This window comes from Daphnia pulicaria, chromosome 10, assembly GCF_021234035.1.
Source record: "Daphnia pulicaria isolate SC F1-1A chromosome 10, SC_F0-13Bv2, whole genome shotgun sequence".
Classification (NCBI taxonomy): domain Eukaryota; kingdom Metazoa; phylum Arthropoda; class Branchiopoda; order Diplostraca; family Daphniidae; genus Daphnia; species Daphnia pulicaria.
Window position 1 is genome coordinate 3870503 of NC_060922.1, and position 25035 is coordinate 3895537.

The following is a 25035-nucleotide window of genomic DNA, read 5'->3' on the forward strand; positions in this document are numbered from 1 at the left end:
TTTCCGATTCTACAAGCAGAGCCATCTGCCCTTGCTACAAGAAATCAAGGAATTAAAACTGTATACCGCAGCAGACGATTCAAGAATTTGACAGCGGATTATTTGGGTGTGTGTTTTTTAACAAACCGTAAATAGAATGGTAAATTTAGAATCTCCCCCTTCTTGAACATTCGAGCCTGTTCTTCGCTTCTGAAAAAGATTTAAAAAAAAACATTCGAAGTTTTTACATAGTCTTTTTCCACGAGTTCGTTTAGTATTATCTTGCGCGCCACACAGAAAACACAAAAATTGCTACAAGTAAAATTGAAGCTACGGTAAGCAGATGTGCTAGGTTTACTCATGGATCGCATGTGCTCTTGTATTTAAGAATCTTTTCTGTTTTAAACAGGAGTCTAGGAAAATGACAAATGATAATCCAACAATTCGGCTGAAAGAGGCTGGAAATCAAGCATTTGCAGAAGGAGATTGGGACAAGGCCTTATCATGCTATACTCAAGCACTTCATTTAATTGAACTTGACACTCCAGAGAAAGCTGTCCTCCTCAAAAACAAAGCAGCAGTTTACTTGAAAGTGTCTGACTATGAAGCTGCCATCAAAGATTGCACCACGTCTTTGGAAATTTCGCCAGATGATCCCAAAGCTCTTTTTCGTAGATGCCAGGCATATGAAGCCTTAGAAAAATATGAGGAGGCTTACAAAGATGCCAGACAAGTCCACAATTTAGATAAAAAGAATAAAGCCATTGCTCCTATTTTGAAAAGGCTCCATGATATTGTCCAAGACAGGGTATGTTCCAATCAAATATTTTTATTTATTTGGTTATTAAAGAAACACTTGTATCCTTCTAGATGGCAAAATTTGCTCAGACAACCACAAAAGTGTCTCAAATGATGGAAATCGCCTTTGATTTTTCTTCGACTGTTGAAAAACGGGAAACTGCTACTTCAAATATTTTAGTTCTTGCCAAAGAATCTGCCGGTATGTATTTTAATGGTAATTTCCAGTGATGCAATTTTGTCTATAAGCTTGCACTAATTTTTCCGAAAAGGTGCCGAATTGCTGGTCAAGGAAGGAATCTTCGAGAAAATTAATTCTTTGTTGAAGAAAGAAACGACGCCAAGTATTGTAGTGACTTGTATCCGCATCATCAGTGCATTGTGCAAAGGGAATCTGCCTCGAGTAATTTAAATTTTCACATTCGCCTACGGGTTTTCTCCTTTTACTATTTATTCTGTTTGTATAGGCCAAAATGATTCTCCAGCTTTTAGGAGTTCCTTGGCTACTTGATCAACTGAATTCAAATAATGACGATCAAGTCAGTGCAGCTCAGTATTGTGTCCAAACAGTGATCAACACTATTTCGGGCTTGGATTTGAAAGACGATAAACAACCCAATAAGGAATTGTGCGAAGGTATTTTCGTTTTTCGTTTGTTTGTTTGCTTCTTTGTTTTTAATTTAATTTTTCGGAAATGCAGCGCACCGCAAGGAAATTGATACGATTTTAACTTGTTTGATTTACTGCTCCACCAGTCGAACCATCACTGGCAAATGCCGAGATGCTGTTCTCGAATTGATGATGAGGAATTGCGAATACCGCGCCCTGGATTGGGCCGAACGCCTCGTTGATATTAATGGTAATGCTATAAATTGAAAATGTAGTTAGTAAATCGATGACTATGATCTTTTTACTCAATAGGCTTACAGCGAATGATGCAAATCGCCAGTGAATTGGAGGAAATGAAGTACGAATCGTCCATGGAAATTACGGAAAATACCCGCACCATCATCTCCTGTGCCTTGGGGAAAGTCTATGACAACATGTACTACGACTTAATTAAAGAACGTTTCAGTGCAAAGATTGAAGATTTTATCCAGTAAGTTATTTTCTCTTTGAATAAAAATCGCAAGCTTGATTCTCCGTCTGATTTTTTGTAAACAGCGAACAATTGCAAACTCCTGGGATGGATAGCAAAGTTCGAGTGGTGGTGGCAGTGACGACGCTACTTCTGGGACCTCTAGATGTTGGTAGTTCTATTATTGGCAAAGAAGGTGTCTTGGAAATGATCCTCGTCATGGCAAACAGTGGCGAATTCCTCATGCAGGTGAGAAACCTTTTTCATAATTGATTTCTTTATCCGAGAGTTTACCGTCTTTTTTTAGCGTGTCTCTTGCGAGGCTTTGATCGCCGCCGCTTCTAAAAAAGATAAAGCCTCTGCCATCTTGGCTCAAGGCGTTACCATTCTCAAGAAACTCTATCAAATCGGCAACGACAACATCAAGGTGCGTATTTCAGTACAACTTTTAAGAAAACCGCAATCAATGAATGGATTGAATCACCTCGATTCCATTTGAAAATTTAGGTGAGAGCTTTGGTAGGTCTATGCAAATTGGGAAGTTGCGGAGGCACCGATTCGTCGTGGAAGCCGTTCACCGACGGATCCACCATGAAGTTGGCCGAAGCTTGTCGAAGGTGAGTTTCCTCCACTTTGTCTGTAAGAGAATTCAAAGTGAATTGAATGTTATCCATTTTGTAGATTCTTGATTAACCCAGCCAAGGACAAAGACATGCGTAAGTGGGCTATTGAAGGCCTCTCCTACTTGACATTAGACGCTGAGGTTAAGGAGAAACTCATTGAGGATCGTGAAGCTCTTCAATCGCTAATTGAAGTGGCCAAGGTATGAGGGGAAGGAAAGAGACCCAGAATTTTTACATTCCTAATAATTTGAATGAAATAAAATTACATTTGATAATCGTTATTTGGTAAATTTTACAGTCTGGAGACATTTCTGTTATTTACGGAGTCGTTTCCACATTGGTGAACCTTTGCAATGCATACGATAAACAAGAAATCATCCCAGAGATGTTGGAACTGGCGAAATTCGCTAAACGTCACGTGCCAGAGCAACACGAATTGGATGATCCTGATTTCGTTCACAAACGAGTCGATGTACGTTTCCACTTACCTTTAAAAAAAAAGTTCTATTGTAAATTGTCCATTGTTTCAGATTTTGGGCAAGGCAGGTGTCACTGTCGGTTTAGTTTCTCTTTGTAAAACAGAGAGCGAAAATTGCAAGGAATTGATAGCCAGGTAAACAAAACTAAAAATAATTTTTTAAAGTTTAAGTTATTTTATAGTAACTTATATCGTCAGGGTATTCAACGCCCTTTGTGAACACCAGAATTTGCGTGGCATCGTGGTCCAACAAGGCGGTGCCAAGGCTTTAATCCCATTGGCCCTTGAAGGTATTTCTACTTATTTTCAAATAAAATAGAAACCAATCGTAATTAAGATTTAAATGTAAAAAAATAGGAACGACTAAAGGAAAATACCAAGCAAGCCAGGCATTGGCCAGGATCGCTATCACCATCAACCCGGAAGTGGCATTCCCAGGACAGAGAATGTGCGAATTGATCCGGCCGCTTTTAGGTCTCCTTGATCTTGAATGCAACGCTCTAGAAAACTTTGAAGCTTTAATGGCCCTCTGCAATTTAGCTGGATTCGATGCCCCGAGAAAAAGGTATGAAATATTTAAACAATTGATTGTTGGCCAATAAATAATTCATCTCGGTTAAAAGGATCCTCAAGGAGCAAGGCGTCGCTAAAATCGAGAATTACATGTACGAAAACCACGAAATGTTGAAAAAAGCCTCGGTTCAAACGATGAGCAATTTGCTGTTTAGCGAAGAAGTGGTCAAACTCTTTGAGGGTAAAAACGACCGCACCAAGTATTTAGTCTTACTTTCCACTTCAGAAGACGTTGAGTTGTCCAAAGCTGCTGCAGGAGCCTTGGCTATTCTGACGTCAGTCAGTAAACGGGCTTCACGGAAAGTTTTCGAGGTTTGTCTCTATTCTTTTTAACTTTTTCCCGAAATTGATTTTAACTTTTTTTTTTCTCTTGTTAAATTTGTCAATAGCCGACAGAGTGGAAAGAAATCCTTTGCTTCCTACTGAGCAATACGGACAAAGACGTGCAATATCGAGGAGCTGTTATCGTCAAAAACATCGCCAGTCATTCGAAGGAGTTGGCCGAAAAGTTGTTGCAACCTGAGGTTATTATGGTCCTGGAAGTTCTCACCAAATTCGGTAAAGAGGATTAAGTTAAAACTTTTGACATGGTGCCTTGAACTAATCCTTTTTGTAACTCATTTGAATCCGCTCTGTACACAGAAACACCTGAAATGGCCAAAATTTGCGACTGCGCCAAATCAACCCTGGAAATCGCCGAGCAATGGAAACTGATCGAGAAGGAGGATGACTCTGAAGATGAGTCTTGATAAATTTTAATGAAATGATTTAAACAAAAATTAAATTGTGTGCCTATGCAAATTCACTCGTTAAAGTTAAATACACTTTATACGTCAATTGAAAGCATTATTTAAAAAAAAAAATAAATTACAAAATAATGTATTCTTACACGTGAATGGTAGGGGGGAAAAAATAAAGATGATCTTATCCTCAATCGCTGTCATCATCTGAATCCGTATCGTTGGCCACGACTCCTTCGTCTGCGTAGTGAATGTGCTCAATCTCCGTAACGGGCTCTTCCACATCTGCTGTTGCTCCCGTAGGTTTACCAGTAGTGCTGCCAGACGGCTGCATAATCAATTCCAAGTTGTTGAGCTCCTCGTCGCTGTCTGCTTCCTTGTAAGTTTTGCCTTCTTCCTCCAACTTGAGCCGCTCAATGAGGCTCTTTGCCGGGTTAAAGACACCAAAAGTTTGTTTGCCGCAAACAAAACACCGCTGCGATTTGCGGTAATGTTTCAAGGCGCAGGCCTCGCAGAAATAATGCTTACACCTGCCGTGTCAAAATTTGCGTTAAATTCTTCCTCTTATAAATGAATAGAAGAGAGTCGCTTTATTACTTGGAGACAACGGGATGTTGGAACGACTCGCGACAGATGAAACACTTGAAGGGCAAATCTTCGTCGTCCGAGTGTATTTCATACTTTGAGTCGTCTTCGGCCGGCTCACCTTTTCCCCTTTCTTCTCGCTCCAACTGCCATCCGAATTTATAATCGGAACGGTCGTGCAAGAACTTACAACTGTCTAATAAAACACAGCAAAGCTTTATAAAAGTTCAACTGAATGATGATAATAACCCCAAAAACTTTTGGTTAGATTTTGAATACCTCCGAAACCGCAGAAACCCGTTTCCTTGTAATCTTTACAAAGATCTGGTTGGTAATCCCATCTCACTGTTGACCTGATGTTGGCTGGGGCTCGCATAGGGCCTTTTCTCACATTGGCAGATGCAGCATTTCCTTGGGCTGTATCTCTTTTCTCGTAGTACTGGGCATAGTTAGCAAGGCCACGATATTTCTTGTCATCTGCTTTGCCTTTCAGCTCCTGCTGGACTGTCAAAAGATAAAAGAATTATTTTGGTTCATTCATTTTCATTTTCAAGTTGACCTACTTTGCAAAGATTTCTCAAAAATTGTCCTGGCATCTTGATCGATGGCAGTGTCGATCTGAACTGTGGAAGTGGCAAGATCATCTTTCTTGTTCTCAGCACTTCTGTCAGACTGGAAGACGACTGTGACCTTTTCCTTGACTTCCTCATCAGAGCTGTTTTGGATTTCTTGACGGGACTTTTTCGTGGATTTGAACTGTCAACCCCAAAGAAGAAAACACGATGAGAAACCCAAATTCTTTTTGCAGAGACTTTCAATAACTCACAGTTTTAGCCGAAAGAAGTCCAGCCGATTCCTTTTTCCCCACTCGAGCAACAACAGTTTCATCTTCGCTGCTGCTTTTCTTGTCATCATCAGCTTTTCTCCTCATGGCGGCTCCTCCTCCTCTTCGTTTCTTGAATGTAAACGTGCAAACTTTATTGTCGTCGGCCATTTTTGTTGTTTGTTTGTGGATTTTCTTGTTGGATCAAGCTTTCCTTTTCGTATATAAAAATGTATTTTGACTTGTCAACAAACGAGAACAATAAAAAAAAATCCTTCCGTCTTCTCGTCGTCGGCTTTTCAAAAGGATTACCGGTGCACTGTTGTCTGATTCCTCTAATTGGGTTCTTGATGACTGATTGAATACGCAGCAAGGGATCTGCAGATTTACATATATATGCACAGCAACAGAGACTAGTACAGTGAACTATGCACACACACACACACTCAAAAGCTTTTATTATTGTGATCCAGATTTGTCATCTACGATGTCGGTATTAACGACCCCGAAAACCCGCTTGAGACTTTGAATATCTTAACGTCATCCCGTTTCTACTACTACTACTACTACGGGTTTTGAATTTGTTTTGGAAAAATAAAATCGACATATCTTATTGCTTTACATCATTATTATTAGGCATCGTCGTCATTTCTTATGGTCTTCTTCTAATCATTTCCATATGCCTTGGTGATTTATTTTCCTTGTGCAAATGAAATGGATGGGGGGAAGAATCACGTTACTTAAAAATCTCTGGCGACTCGATTACACACAGGCAGTACAAAAAGGAGCATCCTTTCATTAATTAGTAGGTTCCCCTCTAATAATCTGGTGACGTGTATATGTATAGATGTGCTCGGCATCAGCACAGAGTCTGAGGACCTTCTTCTTTCTTCTCCTCGAAATAATAATACGCACTATACGCTTCTGCTGGCGATCAATTAGAAAAGACTGCCGAAGCTTTTAAGAACCTTTTCGCCACATATGACTGAATAATAATTCTATTTTCTTAATTCCCCTACCCAATTTTTATTAATTTGTCTTCGGTGGGGTTGGGCGGCGGCCACTGAACTGTTATCTCCTCTTCGTTCGTCGTCTACTTTTTTCTTTTTGGGTTTTTGGGGCTTGTTCTCCGGGCCTCTTTCGTCTTTGCCCGATGTCGCGCTTATTATTTCTATATCATCAGCAGACTGGATGCTAGCTGCTGGGGGCCGTTCGCTTGATGATTCCCTTACAGCGCCTTAATTAGCCCAGCACTTTTCATCAAGTTGAAATAATAAGGAACGCAGGCCAGAAAACCCGGCCGCAAAAGTGCACGCGGCGCTTCACCGTCCGATGAAAAGCTACTTGATCTCCATCCTCCGACTCCATTTATACACCTATACTGCGTTACAATATCTACCTATTCATTTAAAACAAAAAATATTTGTTTCGGCCAAACTTGTCGCTGACTGAAAAGCCCGTCTGCCAAACTTTGACTTCCTCCTCCAGCAGGATTGGCACATTGACTTATAACAGCACAGTTTTGCAGATACCGTTTCGTTCTGTGCAAAGAGAGGAGGAGGCTATAAATAGGGACTCAATGATAGATACATGTTATGCATAAAGCGAGGGCCTATTTATACAGAAGCTGAATGATCCAGACAAGATATATAATATCCACATGCTACACTTCTATACACGTATAAAAGGGGCTTTTGAGAGAAGGGCCAGCACGGCAGCAGGATCAATCCTTTACACACACACAAGTTACGCGCGCGTTCTAATGGGGCTGCTGCCCTTTTATTAAGACTTTTCGCTCTATGTTCTCTATATGCAGTTCAGCGTATTTATCATCTATATATTAAAGAGTTTAGATACAGTTGTTGCTGGGCTTTTAACCGACTTTTAATGGCCTTCAAGGTTAGATTACATGAAAGGTCGACTAACTGCTGCTGTGTATTTAGTTCAGTCTGTGAAAAGTTTTCCACAGTCTCCGGTGGGCGCGCTTGGCTCTATAACTAATCATCTAAATCTGATAAATAGCCTTTTATTTATATCCTTGGCAATCGAGGCTGCTTCCTATTTCTAAATTCGGGTGGAGAATATAACGCGTGTAGCCTACGTGATCAAATAATGACATTTGCTAGTAGACGACGACGACGGCTATCTACTTGAAAATTAGAATTTTTGAAATCCAATTTCCAATTCCCTCATATCTATTCCAATGAAAAAGAAGAAAAGAAAAGAAAAGATTGGGAATGTATTACAATTTATGCACAACAGTGATGAAAGATATATGGGGGTAATTGATGATCCCCTTTTATACGTTTTCATGATTATTCGACTCTTTTGCGTTCCGGCCGGATGCCCCGGCGGATATTCCCCACCAAACTCTTTTTTTTCTTTTCTTTCTTCTTCTGCTATACTTGAATTAAGGAGAAGAGCTATACGTAGAGAGATCTAACTACCAACCAGTATTTAGTCGAGTGGGCCTGTGCATTATTATTTTAATCATCCGGTCGCGCCTTATAACATTTCCCCGCGATTTTTCTTTCTTTTTTTTTCATCCCCCCGTTATATTTACCATATTCAACCGGGTTATTAAAATGATAATAATAAAAAAAGAATTCCGTGATATCTTCTCTCTCTTTCTGTTTTAAGGTACAGCAAAGGCCTATACGTATATATATTGATAAGCTTCTTTTAGACATCATCATCGTGTTGTGCTGCTGCTATAGACTGCCTGCGTCTTTGATGAACCGCAGTCTGAGAAGAATATATAAAGGAAAGAAAGAGCACAGAAAAGCAGCTTATATTTGCATCTTTTCTACTCCCTCAAACTTTGTTTCTCTCTCATCGCCCAGCAGTTTTGGCTGCTCTCTCTCTCCTTATACACGAACGAGAGACAAGGCGCGTCTTTTCCCGCATTTCGATTGGGTGTGTTCTTCTATTCTCCTTTTTACCGATGGAAACCGTTTTATTTTCCGTGCTCTATGGCAATTGATAGATACAAAAATGGGAAAATGGATGGTGTATATAGAGGAACACGCGGGAGTGAATCTCTCCCCATCCCCGGAATAGGAGGGGGGTTGGAAAAGAAGCTTATATATAAATGCGGCCGGGTATATTTATAATATTGTGTAGGGAGATTTCTTCGATGATTTGAATCGCGAACATCATCAGATCTTTCATAGGCTCGAGCTGCTGGATGCTGGGATCTTCTTCTTTATTTTTTTGAATTTTCCAATATCTATTAGCCGCCAGAGAGAATCAGATGAACGCACTGCAGTAAATAAATATATCTAGGCTGTATAGCCTTCTCTCTCTCTCTCTTATTTCTCTTCTTTCTTTTTGTCTGGAAGAGAATTAAAAAAAAGAAAAGAGGAAAAGTTCAGTGAATCGTGAATTCCCGCATGTATATATATATATATATATAATCCTCTAGCGAGTATAGCAATTGATTGAAAATCCTCCAGTCGTACTTTGCATATAATTGGACCCCCCTCCGATCCATCCATCCATGCACTCTGCTGTTATATATGTATTTACTGCATAGCCACGCATGTAATATTTACTGACTGTATAGGTATTATTAGATTTTTTTTTGATATCATATTCGGCCGTCGGATCATTCTTTCCCCCCCCCCTCAAATCTCTTTATTTCATTCAATTCAATAAAGTATTATTTCTCGGTACCGTGATTTTTATTTCACATCATAGTATTGAATTCCAGGTCTAACAACATATGTAACAAATTGATGACAAATAAACACCCGAAATTTCCATTTCACCAGTCAAAAATGGCAGCCGGAAAACCAACTTGTCTTTATTGAAATATCTACTAAGTCTTCTTTTCGGAATGTGCGTATGTGTGTCGTTTCATTTGATAATGTGTTGATCTGATTATGGACGAGCTATAAGAAAAAAGGGAATGGACTGGCGTCTAGTCCCGTGCGACCTGCTGACGACGAACGAAAGAGAAGAGAGCTCTAATATAATTAAAAATACGTCGTCACTTTAAAACTATGACATGCACACCCAACTTCTCCTTCAATTTGTTTCCTAAATATTTGACGAAGTCCGGAGAGAGAAGATAAAATCCAAGAATTTGACGTAGAACTACACAAGTTTTTGGGTTCTAGATTGATGGCTAGCTCGTATATGCTCGTATGGATGGATGGATATGTGAGCATAAAGAAAGTAGAGCGACTCAACTATGTGATATGTGTGTACAACATCTACGTGCAGTCATATATGTATAGCAGGCTTGGCCTCTCTCAATGCGCCTTTTTTTTCCCTCCTTTTTAATTAGCATCAGCAACTTGCTAACTTTATTCTCAACTGCCGAGCAGATGGAAAAGGAGACACCCACATAAGTTGATTGTAAGAGCAGCCAAAGGGAGAGGCCTCTCTTGAGCCTTAATCAACTCATTATTCTTCCATCTCTCTCAACACAGCACAAAGTCTTTTCAATGCTCTTTCGCCCCCTTTTTCCACTAGACGATAGACGTTCGCTGCATAGACACACACAGCAGCATCTTAAATATATATATACACCCATCTATACATGATATATATAGGCCCATACTATATGCCATACATCCACAGCATCTTTTTTTCTTCGTTCTTTGATAATCAAGTCGTGCAATCGAATCATTCGTCATTTAAGCAGAGCGGCAGAAAAGAAAAGAAAAAAATTTGTTTGAAAGAACAAAAGTCCGGGGGTTCCTTAATAAAATTGGGCGGAGGTGGGGGGGAAGGAAATGATGCGCTATTTAGAGCATCCTTTTCTCTTATGCTGTTATTCCGCCTCTGATGAAAAGATGCCCATTAAAACATCATCAAAGGTGATAGATCTGGCCCAGCCCTTTTTCTCTACCTTTTTTTCATATCTTTAAATATTCATCGCCGTTTGATATTCCATCGAGGCTGAATGGCCTATTATTAGCCTGCTGCTATAATATTACCCTTTCGTATTTGATTGTGATCTCTTCATTTGATGAGACTGTCGATCCGCCGTGTATCACCAACAGGAAAAAATCCGGGTAGAGCTCAGTCCGGAAGTGAAGAGAGTCGTCAGTCGTCTAAAATCAAACCACGGATGGATGGATGGATGCGGAATAAATCTGATTAAATATTGTGACGTGACGCGCCTAAACAAAGATGAATACTACACACACACAGCACACAGGCATGTATATCTAATGACACAAATCTATTATCTGTGGCTGCTAGCTGCTGTTTATTAAATATGGCGAGACTTTTTCCTTGTTTCCTTGTCGGCTGTTACATAACAAGATAAAAAGATTGCGTCTTGTCGCCTATTTATCAAAGGGATGAAAATGCGCATCGATTGTCAGTCGCGGGAAATTGAAATATAATAACAGCCAGCATCATCAGTATACCATGACATTTGTGCACGTAAAGACAGCGCCGGGGTGTTTAGCTGTACAAATTGAATTTATTGAAAGAAATCATTTGCAGTTTTTCACTAAATTGTTGACGAAATAGCGCATAGTTGTTGTATTGGCTAAAAAAGTAAGATTCGAATGTTTTCACGGCAATAAGCTGTAGATAGACACAGGTGCATGTCGAAATCAAAAGTATCTATACGCGGCTGTGCAATTGAAAGAATAAAGCTGTCATGTATATACTCCGGCCATGTTTTATAAGCGGATTATTTATGCGTGTGCGCCCGCAAAGTTGGGTGGGTTTCCATTTATATAAGAGAAGGGGGGTTCACGGTCCCGGAGAATATTATTTGTGCGTACAAAAATACATTTCAAATGCTGCTGTCTACATAGATAGATTTTTTTCCCAGTGTCTCTAAAGCGATCGTCATTGGGAGCATTGAACAAGTAGAAATATAAATCCGATTTTTAAATAATCAGCCCATTGAGGTGTAGTATAGGCTACCGCCTCCCCGACAGCAGCTGAGAAAGTATCTGAACACACACATCGGATGATAATAATAAAAATAAAAAAACATTCCCCGCCGTCTCTCCGTGCTGCTCCAAGAGAGCGACGATGCCGTTTTTCCAATCAAAACTTTCTTCCGGATGACAAAGTTTCCCTTTCCATGGCATTTCTAGATATATTCCTTCTTCTTCTTCTTCTTCTTCTTTTGGAAATAAGAGCGATGAGGTGAGCACAGGTGTTCCCCTTCTGTCGTTCGCCTGTCTGTCTGGGCTACTCCTGTTTCTGTTGTCGTGCAAATGTTAGTTAAGCCTTTCACTTTAAATTATTCTCGTCCGTGAGTGCTGTAGCACTACTTTCCGTCCAAACAAAAACTCTTGCCGACGTGATCATTACGAATGTTAGGCAGCCTGCTGAAATTCATTAGTCGTGTTCTCAGCGCCCAAGAGTTGATGTGTGCGCCCTCAAATTTGAACGAATCAAATTTAGAGCGATCGAGTCAGGCGCGGGAAATTTGATTTTCTGGCGACAATCGTGTCACTTTTTTTGGGTTGGGGGATACACGGCGGGCGGGTTACACATCAGATGACGGAAACCGGAAATCAAAAATCCCGCCAGTCACGCAGTACAAACGTCGCGGGCATTGATACACGCCACACATACAGACTGATGAATCGCCATTACATCCAATCACTTTCTTTGAAACGTTTCTTCTTCTTCTTTTTACATATTCCGCATAACATTTCTATATTATAGGAGATGAAATCAAGTTAATATCATCAGTTCCAGCATGCGCTGATCTCTCCACCAACGCAATTTACAGGAGGGCAGAGGCGACCATACACCCGATGACATAACGGTCAAAAGAAGAAAAATATCTTCTAAAGCTGATGTATGAGGATTAGCTCTCTTGTGCAGCAGCAGCAACAGCAGCCAGGATAGAGATGGAAATATATCAACGTCGTCTGATCAGCTTCTTTTTATCTCTTTGCTGCTGTTGCACCATCTTTCATCATCATTTCGACTCGGTTCCCGGGATTTCGGATTATTGCCCCTTTTTTCTCTTTTTCAGCCTCAAAACTTGTTGGTTCTCTATTGGCTTTATTATAATAATACGGAGGGGTTATTTCATCATTATTAAACAAGCGCCGCGATGCGCAATCTCCCCCGAAGAACACGATGAGTTGATTTCGTCTTTGCATGATGATTCGCTTATATTTTATTGAGCAATAATTAATACGATAATGCGATGTGAGACGCGCTGGGCGGATGAGAGTTTTTCTCTCCAAAGTTTTCCTGCTGCTGCGCTCGGATTATTATTACGCGCTACCATCACCGGGAGCAGCACGACAACAAACAAACAGCTCAAAAAGAAAACGGTTCAAAATAAAATGTAATAATAATAAAATAAAAAAAGAGCTAGCGCGGCGGCTTTGGGCCAACAAAATATTTCGTCACGTAAATCTTGAGATTAGTTTCATCCTCTCTCGACGACTCGTTGAACCTTGGCTACGATTTTCGCCCTGGTAATATAATAAGACCCTCACATCTAGACTATCACTCACTCACTGAGCAGCACCACCAGCACCACCAACCAAAAGAGTAATCCTCACGAACCTTTAATACATCTTATATCGTCTCTGCTGCAGTCTCTAATATATTATACTTGTGTCTCTCTCTCTCTCATCGACACAAAGTTTTTTATTTTTCAACCAAACTCTTTTAATGTCGCCATTTTTTTTTAGTCCGTTTATTTTTATTTTTTTTTAAGGTTTATTTGTTGGGGTGTGTTTTCAAAAAATAAACAAATTGAGGGGGGAAGAAAAAAATTAAAACAAATGGCACTTTTACACACACACAAACATTCGCGAGGATTCAGGTGATTGGGTAATGAACATCACATTGCCACATGACGAGAGATTATTTCCTTATCATCATAAAAAATTTTGCATTCATTATTTTCTTTCATAGAATAACAGAATGGGAGGGGAGGACATTGAAACACAAAAAAGATTGACGAGGTCCATCAACACACAAATGACGAAACAATCATGGCGGAGGGAAAATATTTTTGCCTTTTTCTTAAAATCGACACAAAACAGACGGAATCGTCAAAATCGGAACAAAAAAAATGTGACGACTAGGACCGAAAGAGAAAATAAAAAACAATCGAGGGGGTTGGATTGACACAAACATCACAAAAGTTAAGATAATCAACAAATGGCCATTAAATCGTCAAATAAAAACACAAAAGAAAAAATCGAGCCCCCCCACAACGGAGGGGGGGAACGGACTCGCAATGAAATTCAAATTCAGAGTGAAAGTTTGAGCCGTTTGCATTTAGCGCGTCGATTTTTGAACCAAAATTGGACATTTTTCGGCTCCAATTTGGGGAATTTGAGCCGATAGGGTTGGCGGTTGAGTTCGTCCGTGTAGCGGAGGACCAGTGAGTGCGACGGATGCGTGTTGAGAGAAAACCAGTGCTCCAATCGCGGCACTTCCGTCACCGGATCGATGAACGTCCGATTGCGTTTACGACGGTCGTCGCTGCAATTGCCGCCGCCAGACGATGACGTCAGACTCAATGGATCCATTCCGATGCTTCCGCCGCCACGGGACGAGGAGGAAGACGATTGGTGGTGGAGGTGATGGGCCAGTCCGGCGGCAGCGGCGGCCGCAGCCGCTGCAGCAGCCGCCGACTGGTGATGCAACAACGAAGATCCGATGCCCTGAAGGTATGGTGATGTCATGTAGACCAGTCCGTGCGGATTAAGTTGTGCGTGACTCAAGTTCAGGCCGGCGAATCCGGAATATCCGCCACCACTTCCGCCTCCGCTGGATCCGGCCGCTGCAGCTGCCGCCGCCGCGTAGTCCTGACTGCTGGATGAACCTCCGCTCGTGTTGTGTTGCGAAAGCGGATCGACTTTCTTGCCGTGGTGGCCGTCATCCACTGGATGTTTCGACAGCGACAAATTCTCGGCGTAATCTTCCAAGTCGGAATCGGAATCGCCAGAGGCCTGCGACCCCAAATCCTCGTCGTCGTCTAAATCTCCGCCGTCATTGACTCCGTTGGGCTGGACAGCCGGATGATCCATCGTTTGCTGTTCCGCAATCGGATCGCCATCGGTCCCCTGGTGTTGACCATCTCCTTCGTGATTAACTTTAACGTCACGTTCGTCGCAGCTGCTGCTGCGGTTGAGATCCAGCGGCTCCAATTTGAGCGGAATGGCGATCGACGGATGTGTCGAAGTGAAGCTCCGCCTGGAACGGTCAGAAACCGAAGAACTGGCGTCTTCTTCTTCCTCCTCCTCATCCATGTCTTCTTCCTCTTCCTCCTCGTCGATCGGATGATCCAATTCATCTTCATCCATCATCCGGCGACGGTGGCGATGATCTCCATCCAAACTCTCTTCTTCCTCCTCTTCTCCAGCGCCGCCGGAAGAGGAAAGCAAAAGTCCTTCGCGCAAAGATTGGCCGGCCATCCAGGATCCTCCTCCAATTCCTCCATTGGATTCTCTTCCGCCAGCCAAGTGCTGGTGATGATGGCCGTTGCCTCCGCCGCGGACCTCTGCGCGTTTGAATGCCGCCCTGGCGTTTTTGAACCAATAAACTAAATTGCTGACATCCAGCGGTTTACGGCCCCGTCTCGACTCCAATTCGTTGAGTTCCTGGACGTAGAGTTGGAGCTGGAAGCGGGTCGGGTGTTGATTCTCAGAGAACCAGCGCTGAAGCCGAGGCAGTTCCTGTTCAGGATCAAATGTTGTCCTCATGCGGACCCTAGGAGCCGCAGCCGAGGCCATTGCGGAAACATCGCGAGACAACTGGGACGAGGATGACGACGAATGGAGTCCGGCGCCGACGGACGTCGAGGACATGAAAAGGTGAAGGTTGTTGTTGTTTTCGGCCAACGATCCAGCCGATGGATCATTAGTGCTGTTGCTGGGACTGTGACGGTGGTGATGGTGACCAATTTTCTCGCTGTTGCTGGATCTCGTCATAATCAAATGTTGTTGCTGTTGTTGTTGCTGCTGCTGCTGTTGTTGAGTTGAGGTTATGGTGGGACTGGGACGGATCATTTCCTGTTGAAACCAAGCGTCGAATTGGCGTCGAGTATCGGCCGACGGTGTGGTGGGTCTCTCTCCTCTAATCACTTTTTGCTGCCATTTCTAAATAGAAATTAAAATCAAGTTAATTCATTTTTACTTGAAGATGTCGAATGAAATGTTTTACCTCGTCTAGGGGGAAACGGCCGTTGTTGATCAAATGTTGGCTTTGAGTCATAAGCCATCGTAATACTTTGTTCTTCATTTCCGACTGGTGGCTCGCATTGCCACTAAAATTTCTTTGGAAAAAATAAAATTAATTTTACACTTTATTCGATCTTAATTAATTTTAAAAAAACATACTTTCTGATGTAGATGCGGAGTGTGGCAACTGTAGTCAATTCGCCGAGAACTCCGCCGACAGTGTCCCGATCGCTGCTGGCGATTTGAGTCAAACTCAATGGCCTCCAGTTTTTCATCATCAGCCAACCTGTTGGGTTTTTCATCAACCATTTTCTATTACTTACGAAGGCCCATACGAATCAAATGAAAACAAACCGGTTGCGTTAAAGATGACGTCATCAGAGTATCCGAGTTTACGAAGGACGACGGGTACAATTTGGTTAAATAACGTCGACGCTGGAATGATAGCGTAACTGTCGACATCCACCGATTCCTCAGTCAAATTGGGCGTCAACTTGCTGTTGGGAGTCGAAGCTCCTCCTTCCATTCCACCTGGTGAAGGTGGCGAAGAGATCATGGCTGCATCCGCCAAGTAACACGGCGTCGTCGTGTTCATCACCACGCAATGAACCGGAATCGATTTACCTGTTTAAAAAATATAAGAATTGAGTCCAAGTTTTCAACATACAAATATTTGATACATTTTAAAATTCAGTTAATTCGTTCGTTAGTTTTGTGAGAAAGTTGGTTGTGGGGGGGGATACACATCCGACAGAAGAGAGGATGGGGGATTCATTTCCTTGGCTGTCACGGCGCCTGGAGATTAGACTAATCCCGATGGATAGAACGGGAAAGAGAGAGAGACGCGGATGAAAATGCGAAGGAGGAGATGATATAAAACAGAAATTCTTTTCCTCGTGAGTGTGTAGATCCATCCATCCCTTCATCCTCCCGAAAAGGAATTAGAGAGGAAGAGGGTGAAAATCCGGTTGGTGGGTGGGGATGCTACGGATGGATGGAAAGAGGCAGGGCTGTGTGTGTGTGGTGTAATACGAGGATTTATTGAGCGAAGTGAAGAGACGAACGAAAGTGAAGAGGAAAGAAGAAGAAGAAGAAGGAAAAGTAGAGAAAAGAGGGAGAGACGCTGTGCGGCGTGGCTACACAATGAGATTTTGGGACAAGTAAAAAGGAGAAGAAGAGGATCTCCTTCAATCCCCCATCGTAATCCCATCCCTCCCACCAGGAGGCGGAGGCCAACAACTTTTTATTTCTTGGGTAGGAAACGCCAACGCAACTGCCGCCCATTGGAAAAATTTCAAACAATTCTTCTCGCCAAAACAACAAATATTTTGTGATGCAATTTCATCAGTCGAACGAGCAAGTACAAAACTAATTAATCGATTTTTTAAAATTATTATTACATCGGCAACCCAAGGGACTCTACATACGGTATATGTGGTGAAGGGAAAAGGATTTCTTCTTCAACGACGTCGTCGCTCCGGGCGCGTCTCTTGTGCACACACACAACACGAGAGGAGGAGAGGGAGGATGAAATGAAAGACAAAAAAGTAGGTGGGGGAGGGAAGGAGGAGGAGGGTTACGGATGGAAGAGCTTTATCGATTTTTAAGCTGCACAGTTTTAAGCCAAATCCCCCAAAGCCGCTCTCGCACAACCCCACCGCCCAACCCCACACACGTCTCAAATCCTATCCCCCATCCACCCACCCACCTTTTCTTCAGCCTTCCCCTTTTTTCGCCTTTGTACGATGCCAAATGGATTGGCCTTCGCGGCGGTGGCGCTGCTCGACAACCCAGACACACCGATTGACTCGATACTCGGCACACACACACAACAACCCAAACAACAATTCATTGACACTCCATTTTTAGTGACTTTTTCAACTTTGTCTTGAATCCTTACATTTTTAATGTTCTGAAATTGATTAAACTCAAACTTTCGAAAGAGGAAATTTCAATCAAATTTCATCACACACAATTGTTCAGAAAAAGAATATTATCTAAAATTTTTCTTGGTTAAGAATCGAACAATAGAATTGAAACACTAAAAGGAAGGAAAGACATTGCAAAAATGCTCACCACATTCGACAAAGATGGGAGAATGATTCTCCATCTCGACACGCATGTCGGAATTCTTCATCACATTTAGCCAGTCACAAATTCAAGAGCACAACAACGACAAGTGTGTGTTGTTGTTGTTTGCACACAACAAAAAAAAACACAATAAAACAACGAAATGAATCAAGGAAAATGTTTTTGTGACGACAGCAACGACCGTCTTCCACGCAGGACACTGAGCGTCTGCCTCAAGACGTCGTCTGCTCTTACGCCCCAAAGACTTTCTCTCCTCTTCTCATCCCCCAAGGGCCCCCCTCCCAAACGCTTTTCCAACAGTTGTGTGTGTGTACAAGACGGTGGTTCCACCTTGAGGCTGATCTTTTGCCTATTATTATCCCAACAACGACGACGTTGGGAAACTTCAAAAAATAACACCAATGATCCAACAACATTTTATTTGCTGCCTAATCTCGCAATGACGCACAACTTATCAATATTTTTGAATTATTTCGGCCATCACATCTCACCTGATTAAAAGGTACAAATAAACGTCATAGAAAGTTAAAAATAAATATTGGAAACACAAAAACCGGATCCGTGTACAATGAATAGTAAAAGATAAACCACTTAGACTATGGGGCATTATTGCCAAAGGAGAGTCGGATAATACGGTTTTGTTACATTAAGGAATTAAAGAAAGAAATAAAATATTCCACTTCCTACATTGTACTATTTGCCGGAGGGAACCGAAAAAGGGATTTTCTAGTGATGCTCTCTTGGCTGAGGAGGCCAACTCCTCCTCGTTTCCTTACCTTTTTTCTTTCTCTTGAACTGGAACTGACTTTTATAACTAACACTTACGGCTTCCGGATTAGGAATCCCCATCTCTTCTCTCTCTCTCGCTGTGCAAAGTGACTTAACACGAACAAAAAACGATTAAGGTTCTTTCTACTTCCCAAAATGTGGGCGGAGTAGACTAGTCTCAAAGTTGCCTCCTTTTGATTTCAAACCCAAGAAAAAAGATGAAAGAAGAAGAAAGAAAGAAAGTGGACACATTCTTTGGCTGTAGATATATTGTCATGGAAAGTGTTGACTGGATAGGAAAAGCCAATGATCTATAAAGGTATATATACAATTCTCCTTTTCTCTAAGAGAAAAAGAAAAAAAGAAATAAGTTTTTTCTTTCTTTCTCCCGAAAAAAAGGACCAAGTCTATAAGGAACGGCTAATCCTCTTTAGCGTCTGTGACGAGCTTTTATATTTATATATATCTACGTAGAGAGAATAAGAACTCGGCGTAGGCTAGTATACGCTCCCTTTTTACTCACGGCACACACACACACTTAGTCGCTCGTGTAAAAAGCCAAAGCAGAGAGAAGGAAAAGCTTTTCCATGGAACCTACCAACTCAGGAAACTCTTCTTCTTCTTCTTCTCCAATCCAATCAGAAAAGAAGGGAGAAATAAGAAGAGAATCCATGTTGGTGGAGGTGGTGGTGACATTTTGCACCGGATTTAGATATGGAGGAATAGGATCGGAGGAATAACCAAATGTGTTTCTTCTTCTTCAATATAATGTTAACCCAATGATGCAACCATGAGGGCTTCTTTCTTCTTCTTATTGAATGTCCAGTTCAACTTGCGACTATAGGCGAACATACACACACCCCAAAACCTTGCAACTTCTTCCTTTTATCGTCGACTCTCTAATCCTCTACCTTTGCGTTTCTTCTTTACTTATAAGATAAAACTAAAACTTCTTCTTCTTCTTGGCTATGCCCCTCTATTGCAATGGCTTCCTTTGACCGACACGCAAAAAGAAATGGCCTCCCCCCCCCAACGGATAATAATAGGCAAATTCAAAGCCAAACTTCAAGTCAGAATTAGAATAATAAGAGTAGCTCAGATATTATTGTATACGTGACTGGTTAGCTTGGTTATCGGCTTATAGTGACGTCGTTGTGTGACTATAATCTATCGGCATGTTGTATACTCTTATATATATGTGCGCTATAATAAAAGAGAATGGAACAAGTTTAGAACCTTCAAAATAAAAATAAAATAAAAAAAGAGAAAAAAAATCCCAACAGCAGCAGCTCAATCCAAAAGCTTGAAACATGTCTCTACTCTAGTCCGCGTGCTGTTCTGTTCTGTGGGTCTTTAATCCGCTTATACATATACACACACAGAGAGAGAGCGTAGAGGCTCTCTACACAGTAGTAGAGAGAGACTGGGGAAGGGGGGGGATTTATATCATCATACAACTAAATATCATCTCTCACCCACCCGATGACTGTATATCCCTGCCAGCATAGAATTCTATACGGCGATAGAGAGCCACACCATCCCAGCCGGCCAGAGTTGCGGATCCCAATAATCGGGCATCTTCTATCCCATAAAGAAGAGAGACCACACCCCACCCTATATGCAACTCTACACAACCCCCTGATGCTTCCAGCAGCAACTCTCTTATACTTGCTTTCATAATAATAACGATGAATAATCTCCCCCCCCCCTCCTATATAGCAGACATCCTTTATCCGAAATCCTCGACGCATCTCCCCACAGTCTCTCCTTCTTTTTTGCAGCTTTTGACGTAACATGAAATGAAATCAGCCTAGGATCATTCTTTCTCCTCTTTTTCTTTTTTTAATCCAACGCGGGTCGTCGGTTATTACCTCCCTCTTTTTTTTATAACCCTCCATCAGGACGTAAACATTTAAGAAATAAAAAGAGAAAAGTGCTGAGCTCTTAATCTGCTTAAAACTCTAAAACCATCTCTAATCCTTCGTTCCTTCCTTATTCCACATTGCCCCCTGCCTTCACTCCCGTCTCTTATTTCCCATTGCCTCTTTATTCCTGTCGTCGTCTCTCAGCATCCCCCGCCCGCCTTTTTATCAAAATCCCCTTTCTCTCACTCGGATTTTTGTCTTCTTCTTCTTTCGTCCATTCCACTCCGCCCCCCTAGATTCTAACACTCCTCAGTCGTAATAGACGTTGAATAATCACGAGTGCCAAATCTTTCACGACGACTTTGGAAAATTAAACAGATAAATACTGGCGATTGCGTAACGACACACAAGATAAAAGAAAACGGGCGACGAGCTTTATCAATTCATTCAAAGTTAAATTTCTCCTTGACACGAGCCAGGTCAGGAGAATGTTCCAATTAATAACTTGAGTTAGTCGGACGAAAACTGATCTACCCATCACATTTTATAATTGAGACGGAAAACGGAACACCCGAAATTCCCGGTACAAAAGTGTCGGTAATAAGTTGAATAAAACGGAAGAAAACTTACTCGAAGTCGTAGGTGAGGCGAGATGGGCGTGAGAGTCGATCGAGATTTTGTTGTTGTTGTTGTGTTGATGGGACGAGCAGTTTTTGCTGCTGGTGTTGTTGTTGTTGTGGTGTGAAGCTGTCGTCGTCGTCGTCGTTTTGGACGGATCGACGCTGATGGAGTGGAGATAGGGATGGATGCTGTTACTGGCTGTCAACATCGACAGGTCGGTGGCGGTCGGATTTGAATTTCGCGTTGTTGTCGTTGGCGGTGGGAGCGGTGGCGGGAACATTTGACTCGTTCGGCACATGATCGGACGCCATAACGACATCAATTGTTGACTGCCCTGCTAAAGTAATTTATTTTTTAAATATTTTTCACATTTCTGACAACTATTTCTTTATAATAATTTCCAAAAATCAACTTACGCAGTCGTCGGCTGAATTCTTTGAGGAAGATGAGGTGGCGTTTTGAATTGCCGATTCCGCCATGTGGGCCATGTGACGGTTCAACACCGTCAGGTTGTTGTTGTCGATGAGAGAAGTTGTTGTGCTGCTCGGGGCGGCCACCACATCGGCATTCATTCCGATATGAAAAAAACCCACAAATCTCTTTTACCTTCCCTTGACTAATAAAACAAAAATTGTTCTGGATTTTAGAATCCCTCACGCGGGAGTACAACAATTGTCGTTGGGGGTTGTTGATAGAGCAGAGACACAAGAAACGGGGGGAGTTCTATCCCGGCCGGTTTGTATCACCTCACTGACGGTGTCACGCGCCGGAGAGCAACTTTTTGAAACTCTACTTTCATTCCGACGAGTCCGTGAGGGTGGAGATTCACTAACTCCCCGTTTCTCTCTCGCTCTTTTCTATACACGCTACCCCTCCCGGTGTGTGTGTGTGTGCGTGTAATGGAGGGCGGAGTCACCGCGGCTCCGCCCCTTTCTCTCTTACGCGACTTGCGCTGAATAAAAAAGAATCCTGCTAAATGAATCCGCCAGCGAGAGATCCATCCGGACACAACAACAACGTACTCGACAACTTCCTACCAAATCTAATTAATTTCAATTGTTGTTGTTGATCCAGGAATGTCTGGGTACAAAAAAAAACCCCAGCAAACTAAAATTTCGACATTTCCTTTTTTTAAAAGAGATTTCGGTTGCTAAGCTGTTTATGTGGCGTTACTCGACAAAAAAAAAAATAATAATAAAAAAATCACGGAAATTCGACTTTAGATCACGATAATCTCCCGACTGTGACTTTGACACGATGAGCCTAAAAAATATGTTGACTAACCACACAAAAATAGTTTATCGTGATTTTTCGACAAGGGGCGGTCATAGCTAAAAAGATATATGAAAAGCTAATCGCTTCTTCTTGTGTATAGGCTGTAGCAGCTACGTGACTCTGCCGTTTGCCTGCTCCACTTCTATAGCCCAACGAGTAAAACAAAACAAAAAGGATGACATGATTAGAAGCGGATCAAAGATTATTAGATCATCGGTCGTCACGCACGCTGCCCTTTTGCATAGATCGCCAATCAGTTTCTTCAACCGTTTGTGGGTCAGTGCGCAAAAATGTCACGCGGCAAATTTGTTTTTCTTTGGCCCTCAAAATAATTGGGGACGGATATATTAGTGGGCCTCCGTCGGATCAAACGGAACGTTACGTCAATGAAAAGAAAAAGTTAATCGAATATTAAAGAAGACCTTGTGCTGCTGCTTGCCCTCTCGACCCCCACGAGCGATGGCTCAGTCCATTTCTCTGTGAAGAATGGAAAAATCAAACATTTCAGTTCAGCAGCAATCATACAAGTCCGAACGTACACTATGTGTAAGGCAGTTATAATAATTTAATATCGTCGACTCCAAAAGAAATCAAGGGAAAAAGGTATGGAGGTTTGACCTTTCTTTCTCGGAAGACCGGGGGAAAGAGAGAGAGAGAATCATGTTCAACATTTGATATGAATCCGGTTGACAAGAGAATCTAACAAAAAAGGTTGGGCACGGATATCTTCAATGTCCGGCCGGCAGCAAGCGGGAGAGAGAGAGAAAATAAAATGTATATGATGTTATAGAGAGATATGAGATCCGAATGGTTGCGTCCAACATCATTGGATCTTGAGCAGGGCAGGGAGAGCAGCCATGGATCCGCAAAGGCAAAAGAGGGAATGGACATGGGGAAAGTCGATGAATCAATTTTTCTGTTCAAGAGCCGACGCTCATAGCAGAGAGAAAAGGAGGAGAAATGAAAAAAAAGGAGGGAGGGATAAGATCCCGCGGGTTAAAAGAGCTCCCGTTGTCAATATTGTCGGGATTTCTCTTCTTTTTTTCCAAAAATTTATTTTTTCCCTTGATCGGCCCGCTTCTTTTTTGTGATAAAAAGACCGAGCAACGACACCTAACGATAGAAATTGACAGCGCAAGTAGCAAACATTTTCTCAACAATATGACTTTTCAAATTGATTTCAATCGGGACAAGTTCTTTTTATTCCATAACAAACTACGTATTTGCAAGTTCAAAACTTATTTGAATAACAGCAATTTTCAAATAATTTTTGAATCTAATACTAAGTCATATACAAGTCTAGCAGTTAATGAATTAATAAAAAATAAAAATGTTTACTCACCTCAACGTCCATCCTTAGTTCTCCTACTCCAATCCAAAAATTGGTGTCTAACTGCATTTGTGAATATTCAAAAATAAAAAAAATTACTACAGGTAGAATGCCTCGAAGAAACTGCTTTGATGCTCATCTGACTTATAAAGGTCTATGAGTCCATTTTCTAAACATCGACTTCACGGTACTATCTATGTCAGCCGCTTCAATTCCTTTTTCAAGGTAACGGCCCACTTGTAGGACAACGAGGAAGATTGGTCAGATACAAAGTTTCTTTCGGTGTCATGGACAGTTTTTTTGCAGGACAGCAGCTATATCTAATCGGACTAGGAGCTATGGATACGCCGACGTTAATGCCAGCTATATGTGAACATATATTGCAATCTGACTGATGTAGGATGAATTCCAACAGTAGCCAATTGCATTAGGAAACGTAATTCTCGGAAGTTGGATAGCTGGATGAGAGATCAGTGTCGAGAGACGCTTAAAGCTACGAGTTGGATTCAACAAGAGTGAATAAATAAAAATTATTGCCGCTTGGACGCATTGTCAATTCTCTCGGTTGGCTGCACCGCTTATAACAAACTGCCAACATTGAACAAGCAACTAACAAATTGAATGCACAAAATTATCCATTACTTTTCAAAGTTAAAGAAAACAATCTTAACAAGAGGGGATCGTTTAGACTAAACCTTTTTCATGGGGAATTACCTTAAAAGAAATGTTGCGATTTTTAAGAAATGAATCTCCATTTGTGTCTTACCTGACCGCTCTAGGCATCCAGCAAGTGAGTGGTAAACTGTGAGCGTCTTCTAGATGAAAATTTTAGACTGTATAACATGGCAGAAGATAAACCAGTCGCATAATCCATAACTTAGCAACAGCTGATGGTCCGTTGAAAACCCATCATGCTAGATCAAAGCTGCGCAGCTACAGCTATGACTTGCTGCTGATATTGTGGTCCTAGGGTAGTATCCAGGAAGAGAAATGAAGAAAGCTTGGCGATGAGAACCTTTAGAAAAAGTATGATTCATCATTACAGTGGACGTCCAAATTTATCGAAATAGATTTATCTTTTCGTTTGATGGCTATGCAAACCAAAATTGCAACACAAAGCGACAAGGCATAAACAAACATGAAATGTGAAAACGGACTGAAAGTTCTTGTTATTTTAGTTAAACAAATAAATAGCATACCGTAGGTAGTGAAGTAGATTGATGATACCATACATTAATGGACGATTGGAGGTTTTTAAATTCTATT

The 25035-nt window shown here is 41.7% G+C and overlaps 3 protein-coding genes across 4 annotated transcripts; 1 reads left to right on the forward strand and 2 right to left on the reverse strand.

Moving 5' to 3' along the window:
• Positions 1–119: 119 nt before the first annotated feature.
• LOC124314411 (protein unc-45 homolog B-like) lies at positions 120–4372 on the forward strand. The gene is made up of 18 exons (XM_046779579.1): positions 120–314; positions 389–787; positions 850–979; positions 1050–1180; positions 1245–1413; positions 1478–1636; positions 1699–1876; positions 1942–2104; positions 2163–2282; positions 2363–2472; positions 2537–2678; positions 2777–2950; positions 3009–3091; positions 3155–3246; positions 3314–3521; positions 3580–3841; positions 3919–4087; positions 4172–4372. The coding sequence occupies exons 2-18, from the start codon at positions 401–403 to the stop codon at positions 4276–4278; spliced, it is 2784 nt and encodes a 927-aa protein (XP_046635535.1). The 5' UTR covers positions 120–314; positions 389–400; the 3' UTR covers positions 4279–4372.
• A 22-nt stretch (positions 4373–4394) lies between these two features.
• LOC124314454 (E3 ubiquitin-protein ligase RNF113A-like) lies at positions 4395–6029 on the reverse strand. The gene is made up of 5 exons (XM_046779662.1): positions 5681–6029; positions 5418–5610; positions 5134–5358; positions 4867–5050; positions 4395–4799 (listed from the first exon to the last, which is right to left on the reverse strand). The coding sequence occupies exons 1-5, from the start codon at positions 5846–5848 to the stop codon at positions 4460–4462; spliced, it is 1110 nt and encodes a 369-aa protein (XP_046635618.1). The 5' UTR covers positions 5849–6029; the 3' UTR covers positions 4395–4459.
• A 7300-nt stretch (positions 6030–13329) lies between these two features.
• Positions 13330–22648, reverse strand: LOC124314409. Of its 2 annotated transcripts, XM_046779561.1 has the most exons (6): positions 21581–22648; positions 21174–21501; positions 16174–16443; positions 15979–16105; positions 15803–15914; positions 13330–15738 (listed from the first exon to the last, which is right to left on the reverse strand). In XM_046779561.1, the coding sequence occupies exons 1-6, from the start codon at positions 21734–21736 to the stop codon at positions 13885–13887; spliced, it is 2847 nt and encodes a 948-aa protein (XP_046635517.1). In that variant the 5' UTR covers positions 21737–22648; the 3' UTR covers positions 13330–13884. The 2 variants fall into 2 exon arrangements, with proteins under 2 accessions (XP_046635517.1, XP_046635518.1); XM_046779562.1 differs by lacking the exons at positions 21174–21501; positions 21581–22648 and adding an exon at positions 17896–18135 and having other exon boundaries at positions 13333–15738.
• Between the last annotated feature and the right edge of the window lie 2387 nt (positions 22649–25035).

Coding starts and splice junctions, on each gene's coding strand:
- LOC124314409 (XM_046779561.1), bottom strand. CDS start 21,736: ATGAATGCCGATGTGGTGGCCGCCCCGAGCAGCACAACAACTTCTCTC. Junction 16,444..21,173: donor CGCCTCACCTACGACTTCGA/GTAAGTTTTCTT, acceptor TTTTTTAAACAG/GTAAATCGATTCCGGTTCAT. Junction 16,106..16,173: donor CGTCATCTTTAACGCAACCG/GTTTGTTTTCAT, acceptor AAAACCCAACAG/GTTGGCTGATGATGAAAAAC.
- LOC124314411 (XM_046779579.1), top strand. CDS start 401: ATGACAAATGATAATCCAACAATTCGGCTGAAAGAGGCTGGAAATCAA. Junction 3,092..3,154: donor TGCAAGGAATTGATAGCCAG/GTAAACAAAACT, acceptor TTATATCGTCAG/GGTATTCAACGCCCTTTGTG. Junction 3,247..3,313: donor AATCCCATTGGCCCTTGAAG/GTATTTCTACTT, acceptor GTAAAAAAATAG/GAACGACTAAAGGAAAATAC.
- LOC124314454 (XM_046779662.1), bottom strand. CDS start 5,848: ATGGCCGACGACAATAAAGTTTGCACGTTTACATTCAAGAAACGAAGA. Junction 5,359..5,417: donor TTTTGAGAAATCTTTGCAAA/GTAGGTCAACTT, acceptor ATCTTTTGACAG/TCCAGCAGGAGCTGAAAGGC. Junction 5,051..5,133: donor GGGTTTCTGCGGTTTCGGAG/GTATTCAAAATC, acceptor GTGTTTTATTAG/ACAGTTGTAAGTTCTTGCAC.